Genomic DNA, 25,900 nt, shown 5'->3' on the forward strand with positions numbered 1-25,900 from the left:
CAGCCTCCAGAGTAGTTGGGACCACAGGTGCACACCACCATGCCCGGCTAATTTTTTTTGTTATTTGTAGAGACGAGGTCTCGCTATGTTGCCCAGGCAGGTGTTGAACTCCTGGGCTCAAGCTATCCTCCCGCTTTAGCCTCCCAAAGTGCTGGGATTACAGGCATGAGCCACCATACTCAGCCTTGAGTTTCTCTCTAAATGAATTGTATACTGCAGGAAGTTTAAGAGTTCTCTCGAGGCCAGGCGCGGTGGCTCATGTCTGTAATCCCAGCACTTTGGGAGGCCGAGGCGGGCGGATCATGAGGTCAGGAGATCAAGACCATCCCTGCTAACACAGTGAAACCCCGTCTCTACTAAAAATACAAAAAATTAGCCGGGCGTGGTGGTAGGTGCCTGTAGTCCCAGCTACTCGGGAGGTTGAGGCAGAGGAATGGCATGAACCTGCGAGGTGGAGCTTACAGTGAGCCAAGATCCCACCACTGCACTCCAGCCTGGGCGACAGAACGAGACTCTGTCTTAAAAAAAAAAAAAGAGTGCTCTCGAATGTCAGCTGAAAACTTCTGATTTACTGATGTCTGATGAACAATGGACCAGGTTCGGCTTGATGGACTGAATAGCTTTCCCCCACTGATCTGCACTCTCTACTTTGTCACAGATCTGGTTTCCAAATTTGTTCTATCTGTTATTCCTGTAGCATGAACACATTGTCTGAATTACAATAGTTTCAAATATGTTTTCACATCTTCTCGGGCAAGTCCACCCGTACTGCCCTTCTGCAAGTGTCTTTTGCAACTTCTGGCACTTTGCTTTTCCATATAAGTGGTAAAATCAGCTTGTCAAATTCCACAAAAGGAATTGTTACAGACTCAATTTGTTTCAAGTAACTATAATTATTCTTTGCTCTTCTGAAGCTCATGGTGTCACAAGTTGGCCGGTGAGAGCCCCTTTAAGTTGGGGCTTTTGTCTTTGCTCTTCTGAAGCTCATGATGTCACAAGCTGGCCGGTGAGAGCCCCTTTAAGTTGGGGCTTTTGTCATTTCAGGCCTACAACATACATTTTAAAAGCATCTGAATTTTTTGACCACAAAATAATTATTCCAGTTCTTACCCTAATACATGGCATCAACTACTTTTAATGGAAAATAGTGATAAAGGCCACAATTTGGACACTAGGGTACACAAACCAGATTGTTGCATATGAGTACCACTGATACACAGAAAAACACTGCACATCCACCAGAAAGAGCAAGAAAAAAGGTACATCTTTCTAATTCTTTAAAAATTTATTGTAACATAAAAGTTTTAATTTTATTTTCTCTACAATTTAATTACTATAATTGTAATTAGAATTGTACCTCTCTCTCTCTCTTTTTTTTTTTTGAGACAGGGTCTCGCTGTCTTTAATTACTGTAATTGTAATTAGAATTGTACCTCTCTCTCTCTCTCTCTTTTTTTGAGACAGGGTCTCGCTGTCTCATGCAGGTTAGAGTGCAGTGGCACCATCTTGGCTCACTGCAACCTCTACCTCCTAGGCTTAAGCCAGTGTATCTTCCTACCTCAACCTCCGGAGTAGCTGGGTCTATAGGCCCATGCCACCACGCCTGCCTATTTTTTGCATTTTTTGTGGAAACAGCTTTGCCCTATTGCCCAGGCTGGTCTCAAACTTCTGGGCTGAAGGGATCTGCCTGCCTCAGTCTCCCAGAGTGATGGGTTTACAGGAGTGAGCCACCTTGCCTGGCCCAGAATTGTACCTCTTAAAACATGATGTTTCATTAATCATCATCACCTTTTATTACATTTTACACACATGAAGCTCCAAGTTCAGTTTTCAGCTTCTTCACATTTTCAGGGTCTAAAATGATTCTCTTTGGGTATCACAGCGGCAGGCTGCTCTGTGTTGTTCTTGTTCAGGACCCCAACTGATTTAGAACATTTGGGACCAACGGTGTCATTCTACAGCATGTCAGAGAACACCGGGGTTTCATGTGCTCTTTCCAATTGCTTGAGGTTTTAGTTTCTCCTTAATTGAATTATCTATTGGAGGAAATGGCACAGCTCCTGGCATCTGACAGATAGATGCTTGGTACCTGAATCATGGTCCTTTGTGATACATGAATCAGCTGGCCAGCCTCTCCTCTATGAAGCTTCGAGGATGTGGTTGTGGAGATTGTGGATGACTTCCCTATATCCACGCTGTCTCACACACGTATTGCAAGCCAATCATGGTAGTTCCATCCCCTTGACAGTGATTAGTTTGCGGGTGGACAGGCCTAAGCTGTGTGGTACATGGAATGGGAAGGCAATCAGCTCGGAGGGCTCTTGATCCAAAGGGCATGCCTTGCCACACACTGCTGTCTTCTTCCTCTGGACGTTTTCTGTTTGAAGGTAATGGCAAAAAAACAAAACAAAACAAAACAACAACAACAACAACAAAAAAGGTTAAAAAGGCCAGCTCCTTGGTAATGTTGCCACTGACTCAACCTGCCCAGGAGCCCTCATCCCTCTGGGTTTCACTGTTCCCCAAGATAACAAATGACCTTATCGTTCAAGTCACTTCAAATTGTGGTTTCTGTTACTAGAGGCTGAGGGTTTCCTAATATAGATCTATCTGAAGAGCCTGGCAATTTCTATAGCCTTTAATTATGTTGCCTGTCTATGCCAGGTAATCTTCTATATACATAATAAAATATCACTAGAAACGACACTGAAGTTTACTTTTTCTAATGGCATTTTAAGTGACAAATATGTTTTCAGATTATAAAATTCACCCATTCACGGTGCTTCCAGTGCAAACAATGGATCAGAGGTCTCAGAGGTAAAGACAACAACCATCTCTTTGAGGCTGCCGGCTGCCATGGACACCGCCAGATCACCTCTCCTGCCCCTCCTGGTGCCAAATTTCCCTTGACAATGAGTGTAAGATGGAACTCAATTTTAGAAATACTAAAATGTGAGAAAATGAGAGTCTCAGAACTGAGAAAACTTTTTTAAACGTGGGGAGATGGAGGTTTCTGCTGGCTTTGTGAGTGCTGTGCAGGGGGCGTGGTTTGGGACTGGGAGTGGAAAACAGAGATGGGGAAAGAAGGTGACTCGGGGCTGAGGACAGGATGGCCTGGAGTCCAGTTTGGAGACACATTCTAGAAAATAAGTCGATGCCATCAGGAGGATGCTTCAGACTCTCCAGGCCTGGGCCCTCCGCACGGGCCCCCCCCGCCCTGTCTGCGGGCAGACTCCGCGACGCCGCCCGGCTCGTGCCTCCGCCCCCTAGAGCCCCGACGGGCGGAGTTGCGGGTGAGGGGAGGGCTGGTTTGGGGGGCGGGGGTCCCGATGACGGCATCGGAGCGCGCCGCACTGGGGATCGAAGCTGACTGCCTGGCCCGGGACGGCGCTCGCACCCAGGCAGGTGAGTGTGGGCCCGAAAGCGGGTTGGGGGCGAGGACCGGGTGGGTGGAGGGAGGCGCGCGCTCCCTCCTCGCGCAGGCCTGGGCCTAGTGACCCTGGGAGCCGGCACGCCTGGGAGACCTGAGCCGGCATGAGGAGCCCCGCACCCTTGCTCCCCAGCCTCCTGGAAGCTCTTCCTTGGACTGGTCAGCGCCCTCTTCCCAACATCTGGAGGCTGACGCCGGCATCCCGGGCCTGCAAGGAGGGGCAAGCGCCGAGGCCGCGTGAGTCGGGTCCCCATTTGTAATCACTTCTTCCAACTTTCCGGGAGCTTCGTCCCGCGCCCCGCCGCCCCCAGCCCCGGCTGCCTTACCCTGGCTCGGGATTGCGCCTGCGGGGTTGTCAGAGCGCCTTCGGAGCGGTAGCGCTGTGCGGAGAGCAGGGGCGCGCGGTAGCCGGGACTGCACCGGGCTCGGAATGCTCACGCGGAGGAGGGGTGCGCGAAGGCCCACGCGGTATTGCGAGGCAGAGTTTACCGCTATGTGCCCAGGATCGGGCCCCCAATAGGGGCCGGGTGATTGAATTAATGAGAGGTTACTGTGCTGAGAGAGAGGTTAAAGGGTAAAGAATGACGTGCCGGGGTGGCGGTGGGGGTGAAGAACGCTGTAGGAGGAGGGAGGACGTGGAAAGTTCCTTGGATGAAGATTATCCATCACTGTTTATTGGGCAGCGTGGGACCTTGTGCTGGGCGCTGGTGATGAAGTGCAAAGTGGACCCAGAGGGTCCCCGCCTTCCAGCTCCTGGTCTGGGAGGTGGGGGAGAGAAGCGGGTAGTAACCTGCAGTTGCAGTAGAGTGGTCACGGGCGGGTGGAACAGCACTGGGGGTTGTGTGCGTGTAGTGGTGGGGTCACAGAGAAGGGGAGCTTCCGTGGCTCCCTGAAGAAGCAGAAGGTGCCTGCAGCCTTAGCCGGGAGGGATGAGGAGGCTTGGGTAACACCTAGCCGTTGCAGGCAGAGAGTGGAGGCAAGGAAAGGCCTGGGGTGTGGGAGGTGAGTAATCCAGGGAGGCAGGGCCTGATTTAAGGCTTGTCTTTTTTTTTTTTTTTTTTTCCTTAATATTTTGAATCCCAAGGGCAGTGGAGAGCCTTTTTTTGGAGAGTTGGGGTTAGGCAGGGAGTGAAATAATTGCATTTGCATTTTGAGAGATGCCCCTGAGGTGCAGTGGCTGATGCCTATAATCACCGCACTTTGGGAGGATCCCTTGAGCCCAGGAGTTCAAGACCAGCCTGGACAACATAGCTAGACTGTCTCTACAAAATAATAATAATAATAATAATAATAATAATAATAAGCCAGGTACGTGTCTGTGGTCCCAGCTACTTTGAAGGCTGAAGTGGGAGGATCACTTGAACCTGGGAAGTCTTAGCTGCAGTAAGCAGTGATTATGCCACTGTACTCCAGTCTGGGTGAAAGAGGGAGACCCTGTCTCAAGAAGAAAAAGTAAGATGTCCCTGGCTACCCTGCGGGATGGGACAGGGAGACTGAGACCAGGGGGAAGGCTGCTCAAAGTCATCCTGGCACAGTGTCAGTGGCCAGGACCAGGGCTTTGACAACAGAATGGGAAGGAGCAGGTGAACTTGAGAGATATTTAGGAGATGGATTTGGCAGGATTTGGTGGTGAGAGCTTGGTCTTGAAGGATCTGTTGACTTTTTTGAAGAAGGTGGGGCAGGGGATGTGGGTGACTTGACAAAGACAGAGATTGTGGTAAACCCAGTGGGTGTTAGGGACAAGAGTTCCCTGGTGTGGTGTGGTGTGGTGCTGTGTGTGTGCGTTATTCTAGGAGATTGGGCCGTAGGGAAGAATGCAGCTGAAACACTGGAGTGCAGGAGTTAGGGCCTCATTTCGCCAGTGCTGGGAGCCATGACATGTTACTTAGGGGGACTATATATGTCATGACCCTTGCAATTTTTGAGCACCAGGTTGGACACGGGGATGTTCTGAACTTTGACCACCCTCCCCCCAATCCCTCCAAGGTCAGGAGCTGCAGGGTCTGGCTCAAGTCCCCTGCAGGGTGAGTCTAGCTCCTGGAGTACAAGTGCTGATGGCCAGGGCTTCTTTCTCTCTCCACAGGGCCCAGAGCAGTCCTCCCTCAGCATGGGGCTGGAGGCCCAGAGGCTGCCAGGGCCTGAGGAGGCCCCAGTGCGGGTTGCCCTGCGAGTTCGACCACTGCTGCCCAAGGAACTGCTGCACGGGCATCAGAGCTGCCTGCAGGTGGAGCCAGGGCTTGGCCGCATCACCCTGGGCCGTGACCGACACTTTGGCTTCCACGTGGTGCTGGCCGAGGATGCCGGGCAGGAGGCTGTGTACCAGGCCTGCGTTCAGCCCCTCCTTGAAGCCTTCTTCGAGGGCTTCAATGCCACCGTCTTTGCCTATGGTCAGACGGGCTCAGGGAAGACGTACACCATGGGGGAGGCCAGTGTGGGTGAGTGACCCTGCTCGGGGCCTTTGCCCACTTTAAGGAGCCTTAGTTCCTTCCTGGATTTCTGCCCCTGTCCTCTTGCTGCCTGTCCCCGGGAAAGGTGGGGATGCGGGGGGAGGAAGAGTCAATTTCCTAGACAGAGATCTGTGGCCCAGGCTGGGACCAGCCATGTCTGTGGGGTAGGCAGGGAAGGAAGGAAGAGTCATTGGAGGTGAGTGGCCTTCTCACCTCCATAGAGATGGCGCCATGCTGCCTGGCTCTGGGGACCTCAGCAGAGGAAGGGTATGGGAAGGTAGCATGTCTCTGGAGGTTGTCAGGTTGGCTGGGGAAGGTCAGGAATCTGTGTTCTAGCTGGAGCAGTTGGGAACGGGGACCGTGTGTCCTGGAAGAGGCGTGCTTTGGATGCTGCACAGCAGGGCTGCAAGGTGCTTCAGCCAGGCTCTGGAGCAGTTTCGAGAAAGATCCTTTGGGCCAACTGAAGGAAGTGTCCCCTTTTAAGTAACACAAGCTGCTTTCTCTCAGGTTACTGCCTTGCTCTGCTCCCTCACTATAACAGAATACCATAGACTGGGTGGCTCCTCAACAGAAATTTATTCCTCACAGTTCTGGAGGCTGGAAAGTTTAAGATGAAGGCACCAGCAGATTGAAGGGCCTTCTTCCTCACAGACAGCCACCTTCTCTCTCTAAACTCACATGGTAGAACACAGAAGGCATCACTCTCAGCTCTCTTTTACAAGGGAACTAATCCCATTTATGAGGGCTCTCCCCACCCACTTCCCAAAGGCCCCACTTCTATCATATTGGGGGTGAGGATTTCTACATGTGAATTTTGGGGAGCATAAACAAATTCAGACCATAGCAGTTACAGAAACATACTTTGTCGTAAAAAAATTAGGAAAATACAGCAAAACACATGCACGAAATAAAAAGTACTTGATAATTGCCTTTCAGAAATCCCCTGCCCTGTTAGCATTCCAGTTTCTTTGGGAAAATTATTTTACTTTTCAAAAATGGGATTATATTATGCACATTCTTTTGTGTCCTGTTTGATTTTCTTAACAGTGTATCATTGGCCAGGCATGGTGGCTCGCACCTGTAATCCCATCACTTTGGGAGGTGGAGGCGGGTGAATCACTGGAGGTCAGGAGTTCGAGACCAGCCTAGCCAACATGGCAAAACCCCATCTCTACTAAAAATACGAAAACTGAGCAGGGCATGGTGGCTCATGCCTGTAATCCCAGCACTTTGGGAGGCTGAAGCGGGTGGATCATGAGGTCAGGAGATCGAGACCATCCTGGCCAACATGGTGAAACCCCGTCTCTACTAAAATACAAAAAATTAGCTGGTCGTGGTGGTGCATGCCTGTAGTCCCAGCTACTCAGGAGGCTGAGGCAGGGGAATCGCTTGAACCTGGGAGGCAGAGATTGCAGTAAGCCGAGATCTCGCCACTGCACTCCAGCCTGGTGACAGAGCAAGACTCCATCTCAAAAACAAAAAACAAAAACAAAAACTGGCCAGGCATGGTGGTGGGGGTCTGGAATCCCAGCTACTCAGGAGGCTGAGGCAGGAGAATTGCTTGAACCCAGGAGATAGAACTTGCAGTGATCCAAGTTTGCTTCACTGCATTCCAGCCTGGGCGACAGAGCGAGACTCCATTTCAAAAACACAACAACAAAAAAACAATGTATCATGAACATTTCTCTGTATTATTAAATATTCTTCAATCTAAATTTTTAGGCCAGGCACAGAGGCTCACAGTTGTAATCCCAGCACTTTGGGAGGCTGAGGTGGGAGGATTGCTTGGGCACGGGAGTTGGGAGACCAGCCTGGGCAACACAGCAAGACCCTGTGTCTAAAAAAAAAAAAAAATCTAACTTTTTAATGGGCTACCTGGCATTCTATTGTGAATATAAAATAGTTGGTTGGGTACGGTGGCTCATGCCTGTAATCCCAGCACTTTGGGAGGCCAAGGCTGGCAGATCACAAGGTCAGGAGTTCGAGACCAGCCTGGCCAACATGGTGAAACACTGTCTCTACTAAAAATACAAAAATTAGCTGGGCATGGTGGCAGATGCCTGTAATCCCAGCTACTCAGGAGACTGAGGCAGGAGAATCGCTTGAAACCAGAAGGTGGAGGTTGCAGTGAGCTGAGATCACGCCACTGCACTCCAGCTTGGGCAACAAGAGCAAAACTCCGTCTCAAAAAAAAAGTTGATTTGGCCAGATCTCCTGTTTGATCTTCAAATGGACACTTAGGATGTTTGCATTTTTTGAAGTCATGAGGAGGAGTGCTGTTCTGAACTTCCTCTGATTATTTCCTTGGGATAAATTTAGGAGGCCCTTTAGATAACAGCATGGATTAGGAGTAATCAAGGCAAGGTTATTTGCTAATGTGTTGAGGATGCAGTGAAGGGGATGCTTACATCATGAAAGGGGTTGATTGAATCAGGAGAGGTTGCTTCCAACTTTTAAATTTTATATTTCTGCCTGACCACACTGGAGCATGGCCTAGCTCAGGCCACCTGTCCCATCCTGGCCTTGGCCACTGTCTTCTCCATCCTAGAGCACCATCCTCCAGCTCTGGCAGGGGCCTATGAGCTTGCGGGCCTGGGGGACTTGGGCCATGTCCAGCTGAAGTGGCAGGAGGCCCTGCGGTGTCTCCCCAGCCTCCCTCCTTGAGGATGAGCAGGGCATTGTCCCGAGGGCCATGGCCGAGGCCTTCAAGCTTATCGATGAGAATGACCTGCTTGACTGTCTGGTGCATGTATCCTATCTGGAAGTGTACAAGGAGGAGTTCCGGGACCTGCTCGAGGTGGGCACTGCCAGCCGTGACATCCAGCTCCGGGAAGATGAGCATGGGAATGTTGGTGAGGAACTCCGGGGTCCTCCGCTGACGGAGAGGAGTTTAGGGAGGCTTCACCTGCTTGGAGTGGGGTGCTTACCTGTCTGGGAATGGCAACTCCTCATGGAAAACCCAAGCCCTGGGAGGTTTTGCTTTAGCTTCCTGTCTCCAATGAGTTCAGTACTGCTTCTATACCCAGAGTGAGAGGCACTGAGGTGGGCCAGTGGGAAGCCAGAGCCCCTCAAGCCCGAACTAGGAAGGGCAGTACCCCGTGGGCGTGGGGAGGGAGCGGTGGGTCAGGAAGGGCAAGTTTGGGGCTAGTTCTGCTCTGCCTGCCCTCCTGGCTGGTCAGTCTGGCGGCCCCTGCCCTGGGGCTCACGGCCTTCTGTGCCCGCAGTGCTGTGCGGGGTGAAGGAGGTGGACGTGGAGGGCCTGGACGAGGTGCTGAGCCTCCTGGAGATGGGCAACGCGGCGCGACACACGGGAGCCACGCACCTCAACCGCCTGTCTAGCCGCTCACACACTGTTTTCACTGTGACCCTGGAGCAGCGGGGGCGCGCCCCCAGCCGCCTGCCCCGCCCCGCCCAGGGCCAGCTGCTCGTCTCCAAGTTCCACTTCGTGGACCTGGCAGGCTCAGAGAGGGTGCTCAAGACGGGCAGCACCGGCGAGCGGCTCAAGGAGAGCATCCAGATCAACAGCAGCCTCCTGGCGCTGGGCAACGTCATCAGCGCCCTGGGGGACCCTCAGCGCCGGGGCAGCCACATCCCCTACCGGGACTCCAAGATCACCCGGTGAGCTTCCCCCTGGCTCCTGTGTGGCCTGGGGGCCGGGGAGGCGGGGAGTGTCACGCCACTGGGGTTGGAAGCCTAGGTACTCCCATGTCTCCGGCCCATGGGGAGCCGTGCCAGGAGCCGGTCCCGGGTCTGGCCCGCTGGCCCTGGGCCTGGCGTGTCAGGGCCCCTGAGAGCCTCCCCCTCGCGCCCTCAGGATCCTCAAAGACTCGCTGGGTGGGAATGCCAAGACGGTGATGATCGCTTGCGTCAGCCCTTCCTCCTCCGACTTCGACGAGACCCTCAACACCCTCAACTACGCCAGCCGCGCCCAGAACATCCGCAACCACGCCACGGTCAACTGGCGGCCTGAGGCCGAGCGGCCACCCGAAGAGGTGGCGAGCGGCGCGCGGGGGCCGCCACGGCACCGCTCCGAAACCCGCATCATCCACCGCGGCCGGCGCGCCCCGGGCCCAGTCACCGCCTCCGCTGGGGCCGCCATGCGCCTGGACGCCGAGTGCGCTCGCTACCGAGCCTGCACCGACGCCGCCTACAGCCTCCTGCGTGAGCTGCAGGCCGAGCCCGGGCTGCCCGGCGCCACCGCCCGCAAGGTGCGCGACTGGCTGTGTGTGGTCGAGGGTGAACGCAGCGCCCTGAGCTCCGCCTCCGGGCCCGACAGCGGCATCGAGAGCGCCTCCGTCGAGGGCCAGGCGGCGCAGGGGGCCGGCGGGCGAAAGGTGACCAAGGGACAGGTTGTGGTTGTGGGCAGGGGGAAGTGGTGGAGAGGAAGGAAGAGGGTCTTCAGACAGCAGCTGTGCTCCTGCCTCCTGCCCGTTGGCAGGGCACATTAGGGATTCGGTCACTTCTGCTGATTACCGTGTTCACTTCCTTAACTTTACAGTGCCTCAGGTCTCCAGCTGTAAAATAGGGACAACCGTAGGACTTACCCCATCTCTTAGTGGGGATTTTGTAAGAGCGGAGGGTGTCACATGTGGCTAGCATGCTGGTGAAGATGCAATAAATTGTTCCTAATAATAGTGGTGATATTATTAATACAAATACGATGGATAATTACAAGAGATGACCCAAATGGCTTGCAGAGGGCATCCAGGCCAGCTGGGGTCTGGGGTGCCCTCCCCACCAGTGGGTCTGGAGTTCCCACTGCAGGCAGGGCTTGGAAGAGTAGGTTGGAAGCAGGTCTAGACAAGAAGAGGCCAGGTGTCCAGCTCGCCCTGTCAACCCCCGCCTCTGAAGCCCCTCTCCTTGCCCTATAGGAGGATGAGGGGGCGCAGCAGCTGCTGAGCCTGCAGAACCAGGTGGCGCGGCTGGAGGAGGAGAACCGAGACTTTCTGGCTGCGCTGGAGGACGCCATGGAGCAATACAAACTGCAGGTGCGGCGCCCGCTTCACAGTGCAGGGAAGGCTCCTCAGAGGAGAGTGGAGGGAAGGCAGAGCTGAGTTTCTCAGGATGGGAGGGAGTTAGGGTGGGATACTGCGGGGTAGGGGAGTAGAGTTAGGAGGTGCACATGAGCGAAAGTGTGGAGGTGAGCATCACAACAGCGCAGGTGGGTGTGCAGGACCGCCAGGCAGGGCAGCTTTGCTGGGTGGTGTGAGCTTGGACGAAAGAAGGGACTGAAGGGGCAGCAGCGGGGGACCTTGGGGCCTGGCGTAACCAGGTCCGCATTGCTCCTCGCGCCCTCTGGTGGCGGCGGTTGGAGGTGGCGGTCTGGCAGGATAGGAGTGTGATGGGACCTGAGGGGTGAGTTTGAGTCTGAACTCCTACAGAGTTGTTGGGGTCAGGGGAGGAGGAAAGGAAGGAGAGTATTTGACCCTCCTCAGTTTTAGCCCAGAGATGGTAGAGTGGCCTCAGACCTGTTCCTCAGTTTCATACACTCCTGCCTGTTGAGGCATTCATGCCCCCTCGGCACCTGGACCATGTCTTGCAGAGCGACCGGCTGCGCCAGCAGCAAGAGGAGATGGTGGAACTGCGGCTGCGGTTAGAGCTAGTGCGGCCTGGCTGGGGGGGCCCGGGGCTCCTGAATGGCCTGCCTCCCGGGTCCTTTGTGCCTCGACCTCATACAGCCCCCCTGGGGGGTGCCCACGACCACGTGCTGGGCATGGTGCCCCCTGCGTGCTTCCCTGGAGATGAAGTTGGCTCTGAGCAGAAGAGAGAGGTGAGGAGAGGGCGAGGCTGGGTGTCAGTGGGCCCTGCTGGACTGGTCAAGCTCGGGGCAGGGGAAGGGGGCACTGGGGCATGTGTCCCCCACTCATGTTTTAATGGGACTGGCTGTGAGATGCGAGAGGCTGCTTTCAGGTGTCCCCAGAGGAGGAGCCAAGATTTGAATGACTCTGGGCTTCTCAGAAGGGTCCAGTGGCATCGGGCATCCCGGGGGTAGCTGAAGATCACTTGGAATGAGGAGGGGTTACAGAGGGGGTGCTGGCTTCCAGCACCAGGTGGAAACCTTGTACACTTCTGCAGACAGAGAGCTCATCACCTTTCAGACCACCCACTCTGTCTTTGGATGGCTCTCTTTGCAAGTTCACTTTTCCACATGGTGAACCTTATTTGGACAAAGGTTACTCCTGCTCTGCCTGAAAGTTCTGGGTCCTCTGGGGCTTTTAGGCCTGTATCATCTCAGCTCTCAAAGCTGGGGGTTGGCAGAAGTCTCGTTCGTGTTCACCCATCACTCTGGCAGGGAATTGTTGGTGAGATAGGACTTGGGTGCAGATGACCTGTATGCAAGGTAGAAAGGGCAGATTGTCACCTGAGGAGTACCAGGTATCACGGGAGCCAAAGCAGGCGGGAGGGGAGGGGAGGGAGGAAGCTCTCACTCCAGCTTGAGATTCAAAAGGCTGCCAGAGGGGTCATTTGGGCTGGATCATGAAGGTAAAGCAGGGCTTGAGGAGGTAGAGATGTGAGGCGGGCAGGCAAGGCGGGGTACACTGCAGGGACGATGACTTGAAATGGGAAATGGCTCACTCCCCTAGCAGGTGACAAATGGCAGGGAGGCTGGAGTTGAGTTGCTGACTGAGGTGAACAGGCTGGGAAGTGGCTCTACAGCTGCTTCAGAGGAGGAAGAGGAGGAGGAGGAGCTGCCCAGGCGGACCTTAAACCTATGCAGGTGAGTGGGACCCATTGCCCCCACCTGACAAGGGCCTGATCAGGGCCCAGGGCTAGGCAGGCTGGGGGTCCCACCGTCTCCTCTCCTGACAGCAGTGGGAAAGCCTCTGGGTCCTAGGGTGCCCTTATGTTGCCCTGGCTAGCCCTTGCGGGAGAGCTGTGGGCTCTGAGGCGAAAGGTCTCACCGGAGCGAGTGTGATACAGGATGGGCCCAGGCCTCCTGACTTCAGCCTCCAGGATGGCCTTCTGTGCCGCCCAGCTGCCCTGTACCTCCTAAAACTCTGCCCATCGACTCCTGATTCTGCCAGACTCACATCCTGGGTTTATATCAACCCTGGGAGATGGAAGACCTGGTGGCCTCTCTTCCTCCCTCCAGGCCTGGGGGTGGCTAGGCTGGGGCAGGGGTTGGGGAGGAGTACGGCCTTCTTCTTCTGTCCTCCAGAAATGGGATCAGCCACTGCAGCCAGAGGGCGAGGGCCCGCCCAGGGAGTCTGCCAGAGAGGAAGGGCCCAGAGCTTTGCCTTGAAGAGTTGGATGCAGCCATCCCAGGGTCCAGAGGTAAGCTGGGTGGGGTGCACAGAGGGCCTCCTCCCCATTGCCCCTTCACAGTCCTGGGCCAGCCACCTTGGGACAGTCCACCCATCCTCCCTGGCAGCCCCTGCCCTCCACTCCTCTGTCTCCCCCATTGTCAGTTGGGGCAGCAACCTTGACAGGCTGCCTGTTGCAGCAGTTGGTGGGAGCAAGGCCCTTCAGGCCCGCCAGGTCCCCTCTGCCACGGCCTCAGAGTGGCGGCTGGCCCAGGCCCAGCAGAAGATCCGGGAGCTGGCTATCAACATCCGCATGAAGGAGGAGCTCATTGGCGAGCTGGTCCGCACAGGTGAGGGGTGGGCCTCAGGTGGGCCTCCCACCCGAGGGGGACTTCTCATCATTACTTCTGTACTGTTCTAGAGGGATTTCAACAATGAGGTGGTTGGGAGCAGGGGCCGGATGGCCTAGGTTTGATACTCAGCCCAGCCTCTTCCAGCTGTGTGACCCTGAACAAGTAGCATAACCCCTCCGTGCCTCAGTTTTTTCATCTCTAAAATGGGGATAGTCATTGTACCTCCTGAATAGGGGTGTTGTGAGGGTGAAGGGAGTTAATTCAGGTGAAGTGCTTAGAATAGCTCTTAGTAAGCAGTACTTCTTTTTTTCTTTTTCTTTTTCTTTTCTTTTTTTGAGACAGAGTTTCGCTCTTGTCGCCCAGGCTGGAGTGCAATGGTGCGATCCCGGCTCACTGCAACCTCTGCCTCCCGGGTTCAAGCGATTCTCCTGCCTCAGCCCCCTGAGTAGCTGGGATTACAGGTGCCCACTGCCACACCCAGCTAATTTTTTTATTTTTTATTTAGTTTTGGTTGAGATGGGGTTTTACTATGTTGGCCAGGCTGGTCTTGAACTCCTGACCTCAGGTGATCCACCCGCCTTGGCCTCCCAAAGTGCTGGGATTACAGGCATGAGCCGCTATACCCAGCACTTCTTCTTCTTTATCAAGTGACTGCAATGTTTCAGCCATTGTACTGGGCAAAGTATCTCTCAGTTCTGGGGAGCACACAGTGAGTGTCATGGAGAACTGAGTGTCTCCAAATTGTGTTATGTCTATTACTGGTGATATGAGCAAAGGAGGGGACAGGGGGTAATTTTAGGTGGTGGCCAGTTGAGCGTTTTTATTTTAATAGTTCATGAATTTGTTACCAAATTCATCATAAATATTTTCAACCAGATATAAGATGAGTACCATGGGTCCCATATACCCATCCTCCAGACTTAGTAGTTACCAAGATTTGTCCACATTTGTTTTACCTCTCCCTTTTTTCTTTGCTGAATATTTTGAAGGACATGCCAGACTTCATGTCCTTTCTTCCCTATACCTCCCAGTGTGCTGCTTTAAAAATATGAACTTTTTTTTTAACCTAACTGTAATACCATCAGCACACCTAATGAAACTAATGTCCCTTTTTTTTTTTTTTTCTGAGACGGAGTCTCACTCTGTCGCCAAGCTGGAGTGCAGTGGCATGTCTTAGCTCACCTGCAACCTCTGCCTCCCGAGTTCAAGTGATTCTCCTGCCTCAGCCTCCCGAGTAGCTGGGACTACAGGCGCGTGCCAACACAACCAGCTAATTTTTGTATTTTTAGTAGAGATGGGGTTTCATCATGTTGGCCAGGATGGTCTCGATCTCTTGACCTCGTGATCCGCCCACCTCAGCTCCCAAAGTGTTGGGATTACAGGCGTGAGCCACCGTGCCTGGCACTAATGTCCTCGTAATGACCAGAGCATAAGCACATTCTCTCCATTATCAGCAGTGTCTGTTTATAGCTGGATTGTTTGAATCAGGCTCCAAACTTGTTCCACACACACATCATACAGTCATCACTTGGTGTCTATGTGGGAATGGTTCCAGGACCCCGTGAATGCCAAAATCTGTGGATGCTCAAAAAGGGTTTAGTAAATAATATGGTATAGTATTTACAGTAACTGACCCACATCTTCCTTTAAATCACTTTAAAGGAAGTGATTTAAATCATCTCTAGATTTCGTATAATACCTAATACAATGTAAAAGCTGTGTAAATAGTTGTTATACTATATTGTTTAGGGAATGATGACAAGAAAAATCTATACATGGTCAGTACAGATGCAGCCATTTATTTAAAAAAATATGATTTCCAACCATGGTTGGTTGAACCCATGGATGTGGAACCCACAGATGCAGAGGGCCAACTATATTTGTTTCTGAGGTCTCTGACATCTCCCTTCTCTCAGTCATCCTGTGAAATGTCCCAAACCCCACGTTTGGGGTTTGTCTGTTCGCTTTTTTTGTGGTGTCATTTAGCTCATTCTTTTGTCCTCCAGATTTCCTGGAAATGAAAGTTAGTTCTAGAGGCTTAATTATATACAGGTTCAGGTTATATATTTATTTTAGAATGCATTTGGTAAAAATAAAACTAATTAATTTGTAATTTCCTTGGGTCGCTGCAGTGGATGAGGCTCATTTAAAAGGTGAGTTGAGGCTGGGCGCGGTGGCTCACGCCTGTAATCCCAGGACTTTGGGAGGCCAAGGCGGGTGGATCACCTGCGGTCAGGAGTTCGAGACCAGCCTGGCCCACATGGTGAAACCCCATCTCTACTAAGAATACAAAATTAGCCAGGTGTGGTGGCGCGTGCGTATAATCCCAGCTACTTGGGAGACTGAGGTAGCAGAATCACTTGAATCCGAGAGGCGGAGGTTACAGTGAGCCGAGATTGCACCATTGCACTCCAGCCTGGGCAAAAAGAGCCAAACTCCGTCTCAATCAATCAATCAATCAATAAAGAGTTGATTTGAAGAAAAATATTAAGTAAACCGTGGTACTGGTGGTACAAAGGCTTGGTGAAACCCACGCAGATGTCCAAGGGCTGGGAAACCTCCCAGGGGGACAAACAGCTTGCCCTCTTGTTGGAGCAGGGCTGCCTGTGCTGACATAGTCCTGCTTTCTTCCAGGAAAGGCAGCTCAGGCCCTGAACCGCCAGCATAGCCAGCGTATCCGGGAGCTGGAGCAGGAGGCAGAGCGGGTGCGGGCTGAGCTGAGCGAAGGTCAGAGGCAGCTGCGAGAGCTCGAGGGCAAGGAGCCCCAGGATGCTGGCGAGCGGTCTCGGCTCCAGGAGTTCCGCAGGAGGGTCGCTGCGGCCCAGAGCCAGGTGCAGGTCAGTCTCAGGGCCTCAGGGTGGGGTGCTGGGGTGACTCCTGCCTCCTAGGCTGCCATCCTTGGGACCAGGACATGTGGGCTCCGAGGTCCAAGTTCGCTGTGGAACCTTGTGCTCCAGCCCTGGTCCCCCAGGGTGAGTCTGGTATGGTATACAAGCCGGAGGTCCGCCCGGCTTTACACATAGTAGAAGCAGGGGGGCAGGTCCTGCCTGAAGACTACCTGGGAGACCAACGAGAGGCTGAAGGGTGGGCATCTAAAGAAACCTACCCTGTAGCATGCAGTCCTCTGTTCCCCGGTCCCCCTTCCAGCTCTCCATTCGCTTACCCCTCCATCCCATACTCCCTTGTCTGTCTACCCATTGGTCCCTGTGTCCATCAAACCCATGCATTGGTTTAGTCTTTCTCTGAGACAGAGTCTCACTCTGTTGCCCAGGCTGGAATACAGGGCCACCATCCTGGCTCACAGCAACCTCCGCCTCCTGGGTTCAAGTGATTCTCCTGTCTCAGCCTCCTGAGTAGCTGGGATTACAGGCATGCGCCACCATGCCCAGCTGATGTTGTATTTTTAGTAGAGACGGGGTTTCACCATGTTAGCCAGACTGGTCTTGAACTCCTGACCTCAGGTGATCTGCCCACCTGGGCCTCCCAAAGTGCTGGGATTATAGGTATGAGCCACCGCGCCTAGCTGATTTAGCCTTTTATCAGTGGATTGACCACCTGTCCATTTATCCGCAGGTATATCCACCCTTTCCATCCCCTTTTGTTAATTCATGCATTCTCTGTTTTAGTTTGCTACGGCTGCCATAGCAAACTTCCGTAGACTAGGGGGATTTAGACAACAGAAGTTTACTTTCTCCCAGCTCTGGAGGCTGTCAGTCCAAGTTCAAGGTGTCCACAGGTCTGGTTTCCCCTGAGGCCTCACTCCTTGGCGTGCAGACGGCCACCTCCTGGCTGTGTCTTCACATGGCCTTTCCCCCACCTGCTTGCAGCCCTGCTATCTCTTCCTCTTCTCATGGGGACCCTGGTCATATTGGATTAGGGCCTACTCTAATGTCCTCATTTAAACTAATCACCTCTCTAAAGACCTTCTTTCTAAACATAGTCATTTTCTGAGGTGCTGGGGGTTAGGGCTTTCATATAGGAATTTTGGGGAAACACAGTGCAGCCCATAACGGTCTCCATCCTATTCTTTAAATTTTTTTATTTTTTGAGACCAAGTCTCACTCTGTTGCTCAGGCTGGAGTGCAGTGGTGCAATCTCAGCTTACTGCAACCTCCGCCTCCTGGATTCAAGCGATCCTTGTCCCTCAGACCCCTTAGTAGCTGAGACTACAGGTGGATGCCGCCACACCTGGCTAATTTTTGTATTTTCTTTTTTTTAGTAGAGACAGTGTTTCACCATGTTGGCCAGGCTCGTCTTGAACTCCTGACCTCAGGTGATCCACTTGTCTTGGCCTTCCAAAAGTTCTGGGATTACAGGCATGAGCCACTGTGCCTGGTCTATCCTATTTTTTTTTACCTTCATATGATCTCGCCCACCTAGCCATCTGTCCCTCCCACCCTTCCATCCGTCCATCCTTGCAGGTGCCCACCCATCATTCATTCCTTATTTTCTCAGTTCAAATGTCCAAGAGACAATATCATGGAGTGGTTTGAGAGCATGGGCTCTGGAGCCTGACTGTTCAGGTTTGAATCCCAGTTATACCACTTACTAGCTATGTGTCCTTGGTCAAGTTTCCTAAACCTCTCTGCCTCAGTTTTCTAATCTGTAAAATAGGGATAATCATAATTACACTTTTCGTAGGCTCGTTAGGATCATTTCATATACACAGAGCTCTTAGTATGGTGCCTGGTGCATGGTAAATGTCATAGTATTTACCATTATTAGTATTGTTATTATTATTATATTTTGAGTCAGAGTCTCGCTGTGTCGCCTAGGCTGGAGCGCAGTGGCACGATCTCAGCTCACTGCAACCTCTGCCTCCCGGGTTCAAGTGATTGTCCTGTCTCAGCCTCCTGAGTAGCTGGGATTAGAGGCTCCCACCACCATGCCCAGTTAATTTTTGTATTTTTAGTAGAGACAGGGTTTCACTATGTTGGCCAGGTTGGTCTCAAACTCCTGACCTCAAGTAATCCACCCGCCTCAGCCTCCCAAAGTGCTGGGATTACAGACATGAGCCACCACACCCGGCCTTTTGTTGTTATTATTGGTCTATCACCCACCTATCCGTTTGCCCTCTATCTGTCCCTCTGTCCATTTATGAGTCCTTTGGTCCTGCCTGCCCTCGTTGAGTGCCCAGCTCAACAAGCACTATGGCAGGCTTGCAGTAGCCCGGTGCATGGCCCAGTGAAGACTGTGTGGGTCCCAGGTGCTGAAGGAGAAGAAGCAGGCTACGGAGCGGCTGGTGTCACTGTCGGCCCAGAGTGAGAAGCGACTGCAGGAGCTCGAGCGGAACGTGCAGCTCATGCGGCAGCAGCAGGGACAACTGCAGAGGCGGCTTCGCGAGGAGACGGAGCAGAAGCGGCGCCTGGAGGCAGAGATGAGCAAGCGGCAGCACCGCGTCAAGGTCAGGCTCACGGCAGGGCGGGGACCCTCTGTCCAGGCCAGTAGGCTGAGCTGGCGGCCCAGCCAGGGGAGCCCAGGTAGGGTTTGCCACCCACAGCTACGTGACCTTAGAAAGCAGGTCACTTAGCCTGAGTCTGTTTTTTCATCTGAAAATGCGGAGTGTTACAGGAAACTCAAGGCCAGGGTGAGACTTCAGTGAGATGAGGTATATGAGATGACTGGCATGGGCTTATTTCTAAGTGTTTGCGTCTATTTGCCAGTCTCCAGGGAGACTTGTGTGGGATGGGTCTGGGGGACGCTTCACAGGGCCGTCTTGGGAGTGGGCAGGCACTCCTGGGGGCTTTGGGATTGGTGGCAGGCTCTGGTAAGATGCTGGCACCATAAACAGCCCTGCCCACTGAGCTCCTCACCCAGGAGCTGGAGCTGAAGCATGAGCAGCAGCAGAAGATCCTGAAGATTAAGACGGAAGAGATCGCGGCCTTTCAGAGGAAGAGGCGCAGTGGCAGCAACGGCTCTGTGGTCAGCCTGGAGCAGCAGCAGGTGGGGCCAGGCTGCGTCTGCACCCAGGGCTCCCCTGGGGGCTGGCTGGTGGGTGCACCTTTCTCCCCAGTGAACTTTGAGTGGTGGCTGACAAAGCCAGAGGTGGGCCCTGAGTTCCCTCCCTCCCTCCCTGCTTTTCCTTAGAAGATTGAGGAGCAGAAGAAATGGCTGGACCAGGAGATGGAGAAGGTGCTACAGCAGCGGCGGGCACTGGAGGAGCTTGGGGAGGAGCTCCACAAGCGGGAGGCCATCCTGGCCAAGAAGGAGGCCCTGATGCAGGAGAAGACAGGGCTGGAAAGCAAGCGCCTGAGGTCCAGCCAGGTGAGGCCCTGCCAGGAGAGATCCTGCCAGGTGAGGTCCAGTGAAGTGAGGTCCAGCCAGGACAGATCTTGCCAGGTGAGTTCCTGCCAAGTAAGTTTCTGCCAGGTGAGGTCTAGCAAAGTGAGGTCCCTCCAAGTGATAAACCTGCCAGGTGAAGTTCTGCCAGGTGATGTCCCTGCCAGGCGAGGTCTAGACAGACGAGGTTCTTCTAGGTGGTATCTCTGCCAGGTAAGTTCCAGACAGAGGAAGCTCTGTCCTTCTGGGTTCTATCCTGTGCCTCCCCATGAGCCGTAGGGCTTCAGGATATTTATGACACGGTTACAGATGTATGCACAGAAGAACCTCTTTTAAGTGTCCCTCCTCCAGTTCATTTCACTCATTAACTCCCTACTCAGGGCCTGTGCAGGAAAAATGAGGAGGTGCAGGTATTGGAAGGTGGTATAACCAAGTAGAAAGAGACTTCTCTGCCTGGCATCATTACTCCATCTAGAATAGGAAGGTCAGCTTCTGAGCCACAGCATCCTCTTCTGTCAGATGGGGTCATAACGTTACCATGACGGCTGGAGGGGGATGGCAGTCACTGATGCAGGGCCTGTTCCAGTACAGGGACTTGGGCCAGATGCCCAGTGTCCCAGGCCTGCAAAGGCCAGGAGCCTTGCTCCTGCCGGCACGCATCTCTCTGATGTCCAGGAGGATCCAGGGTGCTACTGGATGATCCATAACTTCCCTCGGCCAGGAGAGCCCTCACTTCCTCCTGCATCTGGCTCCCAGAAAAGCCTTTGGGGCTTGGCCAATTCCTATCACTGTCCAGTCCGGTCATCTCAGTGACAGGTCATTCCTTCCACCCCTACCCATTGCCCCTTCTTGCCAGGAGGGCCACGTCCCTCTGGTCCTTATCCTCCTCTCACCATCTCTGAGTGCCCCTCTGCGAATGCTCTGGTCCCTTTAGCCCCACCTCCTGGAGCTTCTGTGAACTAAGTCTGGTCTCCCTGCTGAGCAGAACATTTGGAGTGTTGGTTTCTTGAGGGAAGGACCCAACTCCTCCTTAGCATCCGGCCCTTTCTGTCACCCTGTGAGGACAGTGCCTGTTCCTTCTCTAATCCCTGGCGATTCTGCCCCCAGGCCCTCAACGAGGACATCGTGCGAGTGTCCAGCCGGCTGGAGCACCTGGAGAAGGAGCTGTCTGAGAAGAGCGGGCAGCTGCGGCAGAGCAGCGCACAGAGCCAGCAGCAGATCCGCAGGGAGATCGACAGCCTGCGCCAGGAGAAGGACTCGCTGCTCAAGCAGCGCCTGGAGATAGACAGCAAGCTGAGGCAGGGGAACCTGCTGTCCCCCGAGGTACCCTGCGGCCCCCTGGCTCAGCCCCTCAGCCTCTGCCCCTGGCTCCCATCATCTGCCTCTCTGTCTGCTCTCCTCAGCCCCTGCTCCAGCCCTCTGCGGGTGCTGGGCCTTGCTGTCAGCAGACCCAAGTTTGCACTCTTAGGTGGAGGTGGGGGCTGGGGAGGGCTGGCCTGGCCCTTCTGCCCCTGCTTTGGCCTCACTGGCTGGAACACAGGGGCCAGGCCGTGCTGATCCCTCAGCTCCCTTCTGGCTGGAGCCCGGACTCCTGTGCTGCATTCAAGTACCTGCCCGCACATCTTGGCTTTGTGTGTGGATAGAGTGTCAGGAGCATACTCAGTGCACCTCATGCCCACACATCTGTGTTCCCTGAGCAGAGAGAAGGCCTATGTGACTACAGTCATGTGCTGTGTGACATTTCGGTGAATAACAGACAGCTAATACAATGGTGCTCCCAGAAAATTATAATACTGCATTTTTACTGTGCATTTTCTATGTTTAGATACACAAATACTCACCACGGTTAACAACTGCCTACAGTATTCAGTACAGTCACATGCTGTCCAGGCTTGTGGCCTAGGTGTGTGGTGGGCTATACCATCTAGGTTTGTGTGAGTACATTCTGATGTTTGCATGATGTCGAAAATGCCTAATGATGCATTTCTTAAAATGTATCCCCATCTGTAGAAGCTTACCCAGCAGACACTGTGGTGCCTCCGTGGCTGTCCCAACCATGCCTGGTTTGGTTAGGGTGCTCTGAGCTTCCTGAATGTAGATCATTCACAGGGGCTTGCAGTTGAGCAGGGCTGCCTCTGAGCAGTGGCCCCAGCTCACCCTGGGGTCGGGGCTGTGACAGTGAGCAGGGGGCATCTCTCTCCATGCGCTGGCTCTGCCCTTGGGACGAGGGGACCCTTAAGGCCCAGTTGTGGCTACGTGTTGGCTGTTGCGTGTCTGCCCAGGACTTCAGCTTTCAGGCAGTGGGTGCTGTTCCTCCATGCATGCCCCTGTCCCTACAGGAGGAGCGGACGCTGTTCCAGTTGGATGAGGCCATCGAGGCCCTGGATGCCGCCATTGAGTATAAGAATGAGGCCATCACATGCCGCCAGCGGGTGCTTCGGGCCTCAGCCTCGTTGCTGTCCCAGTGCGAGATGAACCTCATGGCCAAGCTCAGCTACCTCTCATCCTCAGAGACCAGAGCCCTCCTCTGCAAGTATTTTGACAAGGTGGGCCACCAGCCTATGGCCCCCACCTCCTCCTCCTGCGGCACGGCGGGGAGGTGTCTCATGGCAGCTGCTCCAGCGGATATCCCGTTTCCTCCCAGACTGGGGGACAGAATCAGGACCAACTCATCTCCAGGGCCACCTGACTTTAAAGCCTATTTTACTTGTGAAACTGAGACCCAGTTTCCTACCCCGCCACTTCTGCTTTGATTGGCTCACCTCAGGGTAGTCCATGGCCACAATAGTGGCTCTCAGTAGGGGGTGTTTTTGCCCTTTGGTGACATTTGGCCATGGCTGGAGATAACTTTTGGTTGTCACAGTGGTGGGGGTGGAGGCCAGGGATGTTACTAAACATCCTATAACACACAGGACAGGCCCCCACAACCAAGAATTATCTGGTCCCAGATGTCCATAGTGCTGAGGTTGGTCTAGATGAAATCCCACAGCTTGAGGCTCTGCCAGCTCCATGGTGTGTGGTTAGGAAAGGGTTGGTGGCAAGAGACAGCAGATAAGGTGAGAGCCAGCTCTGATCGTTGGAAGATAACTAGAGCACTGTTGAGAAGGTGTCTGAGGCTAAGTCTTGGTTCAGCAGGGAAGACCCTGCTGATTTCTTAGTGCCGTGGTGGCAAGTGTGCCAACACTGTGTCTGTGGTTGAGGATTAGCCGGATGAAGAGAGGTCTGGTGGGGGCTGAGCCTGGCTGGGTCTTGGGACAGGTGGTGACGCTCCGAGAGGAGCAGCACCAGCAGCAGATTGCCTTCTCGGAACTGGAGATGCAGCTGGAGGAGCAGCAGAGGCTGGTGTACTGGCTGGAGGTGGCCCTGGAGCGGCAGCGCCTGGAGATGGACCGCCAGCTGACCCTGCAGCAGAAGGAGCACGAGCAGAACATGCAGCTGCTCCTGCAGCAGAGTCGAGGTGAATAGCCCCAGCCCACTGCTCACAGCCCCGGCCCAAAGCTCACAACCCCGCCCCCTCCATCCCCCCTTCTCCCCCTGGCCCCCGTCCTCCTGTGCACCCCCCCTCGCCCCCTCCTCCCCTTCCCCTCGCCCCCAGCCTCCCCCCGGCCCCTGGCGCTCACAGCCCCTACCCCCATAGCCCTGGCCGCCTACCCACCTGCAGGCCCTCACCACCCTCTCCTCGCCCTTCCACTCTAGACCACCTCAGTGAAGGGTTAGCAGACAGCAGGAGGCAGTATGAGGCCCGGATTCAAGCTCTGCAGAAGGATCTGGGCCGCTACATGTGGATAAACCAGGAACTGAAACAGAAGCTCAGCGGTGTGAACGCTGTAGGCCACAGCAGGGGTAACTCCTCCTTGTCGCCATCACTGAGCCCTGCCCCACCGCGCTCTGAAGTCAGACCTGTCCCCTTTCTTTGGGGGAAAGCTTAGAGACCACTCTCCCTCGAGCCTTTATTGGCTCAATTCACAGGTTGCTTATTGTGCTGGGGCACTTGGGAGCTAGGGCTTTGGGAAGGTGCTGCCACCTCTGTTTCTGATGAGGACGCGTTATTCTCCATGACAGGCGGGGAGAAGAGGAGCCTGTGCTCGGAGGGCAGACAGGCTCCTGGAAATGAAGATGAGCTCCACCCGGCACCCGAGCTGCTCTGGCTGTACCCCGTCACTGAGGGGGCCCCCCGCACCCGGGAGGAGACGCGGGACTTGGTCCACGCTCCCTTACCCTTGACCTGGAAACGCTCAAGCCTGTGTGGCGAGGAGCAGGGATCCCCTGAGGAACTGAGGCAGCGGGAGGTGGCCGAGCCCCTGGTGGGGCGGGTGCTTCCTGTGGGTGAGGCAGGCCTGCCCTGGCACTTTGGGCCTTTGTCCAAGCCCCGGTGGGAACTGCGACGAGCCAGCCCGGGGATGATTGATGTCCGGAAAAACCCCCTGTAAGCCCTCGGGGCAGACCCTGCCTTGGAGGGAGCACTCTAATCCTGCTGAAAGGGGCAGCTGCCTGTTTTGCTTCTGTGAAGGACAGTCCTTACTGCACACCCTAAATCCAGGCCCTCGTCTCTACACTCGTTGGGATCAACAAATTTGGGTCATGGCCCAAAAGAACTGGACCCTCATTATAAAAAATATGCACATTCCCACCACTTACTTCTTGAAGCTGTGGTACCCAATTGCCGCCTGCCTTGTGTCTTGCTCGAGTCTCAGGACAATTCTGGTTTCAGGCGTAAATGGATGTGCTTGTAGTTCTGTGGTTTGGCCAAGAATCATCACGAAAGGGTTGGTGGCAACCAGGTTGTGGTTTAAATGGTCTTATGTATATAGGGGAAACTGGGAGACGTAGCACATTTTTAGGATCTTAAAAAAACATTTAATAAAATCTCTGAAGGGAGAAATGGGAAGTTTTCACTTAGAGTTTGATTTACAAGACAATAGGAGGAATCAGATTTGGGAACACAATAGGCTTGAATGCTTTCTGCAAACAGAGTTCAGAGTCAGCCGTCACCGTTAGCCAGACCCCGGGCCAGGACCTGGCGGCAGGCTGGTCCAGCGGGTCTGTGGGGCACTTTCGGTGGAAACAACGAGCCAGGTGATGGTCTCCCCAGGAGTGGGCAATGGGCGAGGCCTGTGCCATGAACTGGCTGACTCTTGGACAGTCCTTGAAATGTGGCTGCTCCAGAAGCCACTCAAGCTGGACCAAGGTCGCAGTTAACCTTAGGCCCAACATTAAACATAAACGTACTGAGTGCTCAGTCACTAGAGATGATTTTATTGTTACACAGGGAAGGCAAAAAACAGCTTCTGCTGCCCAATACACTCTTCAGTTTCACATATATGGCTTCACAGTTTACAAAGTGCTGCCTGTGTTGCAGCAGCCCAGCCTTACAGGAGCTCAAGGGACCCCAGGGAGGGCTCCTTTCTCCATTTGCATAAATGAGGCAGAGTGGCCCCCCTGACTTGCCATGGCCATGGTTGGGGTGGGGCTGGAATGGGATTCCTTGTCTGGCTTCCTGACTCCCAGGCTGCCTGAGTTATAGCACCAACTACATTGCCATCCACCTCTCCTCCTGCAACTTCCCCAACAAGGGGCAGTGCCAGGAGATGGATTGGATCCATGAGGGGAATTAGAAAACCCTAAGGCATTCTAATGGCAATCTGAACACTGACCATGGCAAAAGAGGCTTGGGACTAGGCCTCCAACTTCTTTATACCCATAGTGTCCTGGCTGACTCCTTCATCTTTTGGGCTCAGTAGTGTTTGTGGCTACAAGTCCTCCAGCCAGGTTCCCATGAGCTTCTTCCGTGTGTAAGTTCTGCTGATGGGGCGCCTCCTGGAGAATGCACGACTGAAAGGAGAGTCTTCTACAGTGGAGGGAAGTACATCCACATCCTCATCTAGAAGAAGGTAGAAAGGTTTAGCAGGCAGGAGTCACTGAGGACCGAATCAAAAAAATGGACTTAAATTGCAGAGGGTTACACACAAAAACGGACTTTAAGAAAATCAGCACTGCTTGGAGGTTCGCTCATCCTGCAGAAATGGTACCTACACTTTTTAGAAGGTGCTATGCACCGAGCTGGCAGCAAGAAGCAGCTCTGAAAATGCAAAGTACCTGTGGTTTGAATTCCCTCAGGTTAATATTCTGTACATTCTTTCTAGGTCT

General features: G+C 53.8%; 2 protein-coding genes across 8 annotated transcripts in view; one reads left to right on the forward strand and one right to left on the reverse strand.

Moving 5' to 3' along the window:
* Nucleotides 1-3,056: 3,056 nt before the first annotated feature.
* On the forward strand, nt 3,057-24,638 carry KIF7 (kinesin family member 7). Of its 7 annotated transcripts, none has more exons than XM_033189052.1 (19): nt 3,057-3,405; nt 5,514-5,865; nt 8,529-8,729; nt 9,102-9,495; nt 9,692-10,211; nt 10,749-10,865; nt 11,420-11,647; nt 12,462-12,595; nt 13,037-13,152; nt 13,322-13,471; nt 16,109-16,311; nt 18,681-18,878; nt 19,292-19,417; nt 19,562-19,738; nt 20,861-21,076; nt 22,093-22,299; nt 23,075-23,210; nt 23,450-23,596; nt 23,816-24,638. In XM_033189052.1, exons 2-19 carry the CDS (start codon nt 5,538-5,540, stop codon nt 24,181-24,183), a joined length of 3,966 nt encoding a protein of 1,321 aa, XP_033044943.1. In that variant the 5' UTR covers nt 3,057-3,405; nt 5,514-5,537; the 3' UTR covers nt 24,184-24,638. The 7 variants fall into 7 exon arrangements, with proteins under 7 accessions (XP_033044943.1, XP_033044942.1, XP_033044944.1 ...); XM_033189051.1 differs by having other exon boundaries at nt 3,058-3,405; nt 12,465-12,595; nt 23,012-23,210; XM_033189053.1 differs by having other exon boundaries at nt 3,058-3,405; nt 9,692-10,085; nt 23,012-23,210.
* TICRR (TOPBP1 interacting checkpoint and replication regulator) overlaps nt 24,588-25,900 on the reverse strand; it is a 54,379-nt gene continuing 53,066 nt past the window's right edge. The window contains exon 22 of the mRNA XM_033189055.1: nt 24,588-25,634. Within this exon, the coding sequence (XP_033044946.1) occupies nt 25,504-25,634 (131 nt within the window). The 3' untranslated portion in view covers nt 24,588-25,503. The remainder of the gene's footprint in view (nt 25,635-25,900) is intronic.

Source organism: Trachypithecus francoisi, unplaced genomic scaffold (assembly GCF_009764315.1).
Source record: "Trachypithecus francoisi isolate TF-2019V2 unplaced genomic scaffold, Tfra_2.0 Lachesis_group3, whole genome shotgun sequence".
NCBI classification, from domain to species: domain Eukaryota; kingdom Metazoa; phylum Chordata; class Mammalia; order Primates; family Cercopithecidae; genus Trachypithecus; species Trachypithecus francoisi.

Excerpts from the sequence above, each read along its gene's own strand:
- KIF7 (XM_033189047.1), top strand. The coding sequence starts at position 5,538 with ATGGGGCTGGAGGCCCAGAGGCTGCCAGGGCCTGAGGAGGCCCCAGTG. Across the intron at positions 5,866-8,528 it reads CATGGGGGAGGCCAGTGTGG|CCTCCCTCCTTGAGGATGAG; the intron begins GTGAGTGACCCT and ends GTGTCTCCCCAG. Across the intron at positions 21,077-22,092 it reads GGAACCTGCTGTCCCCCGAG|GAGGAGCGGACGCTGTTCCA; the intron begins GTACCCTGCGGC and ends CTGTCCCTACAG.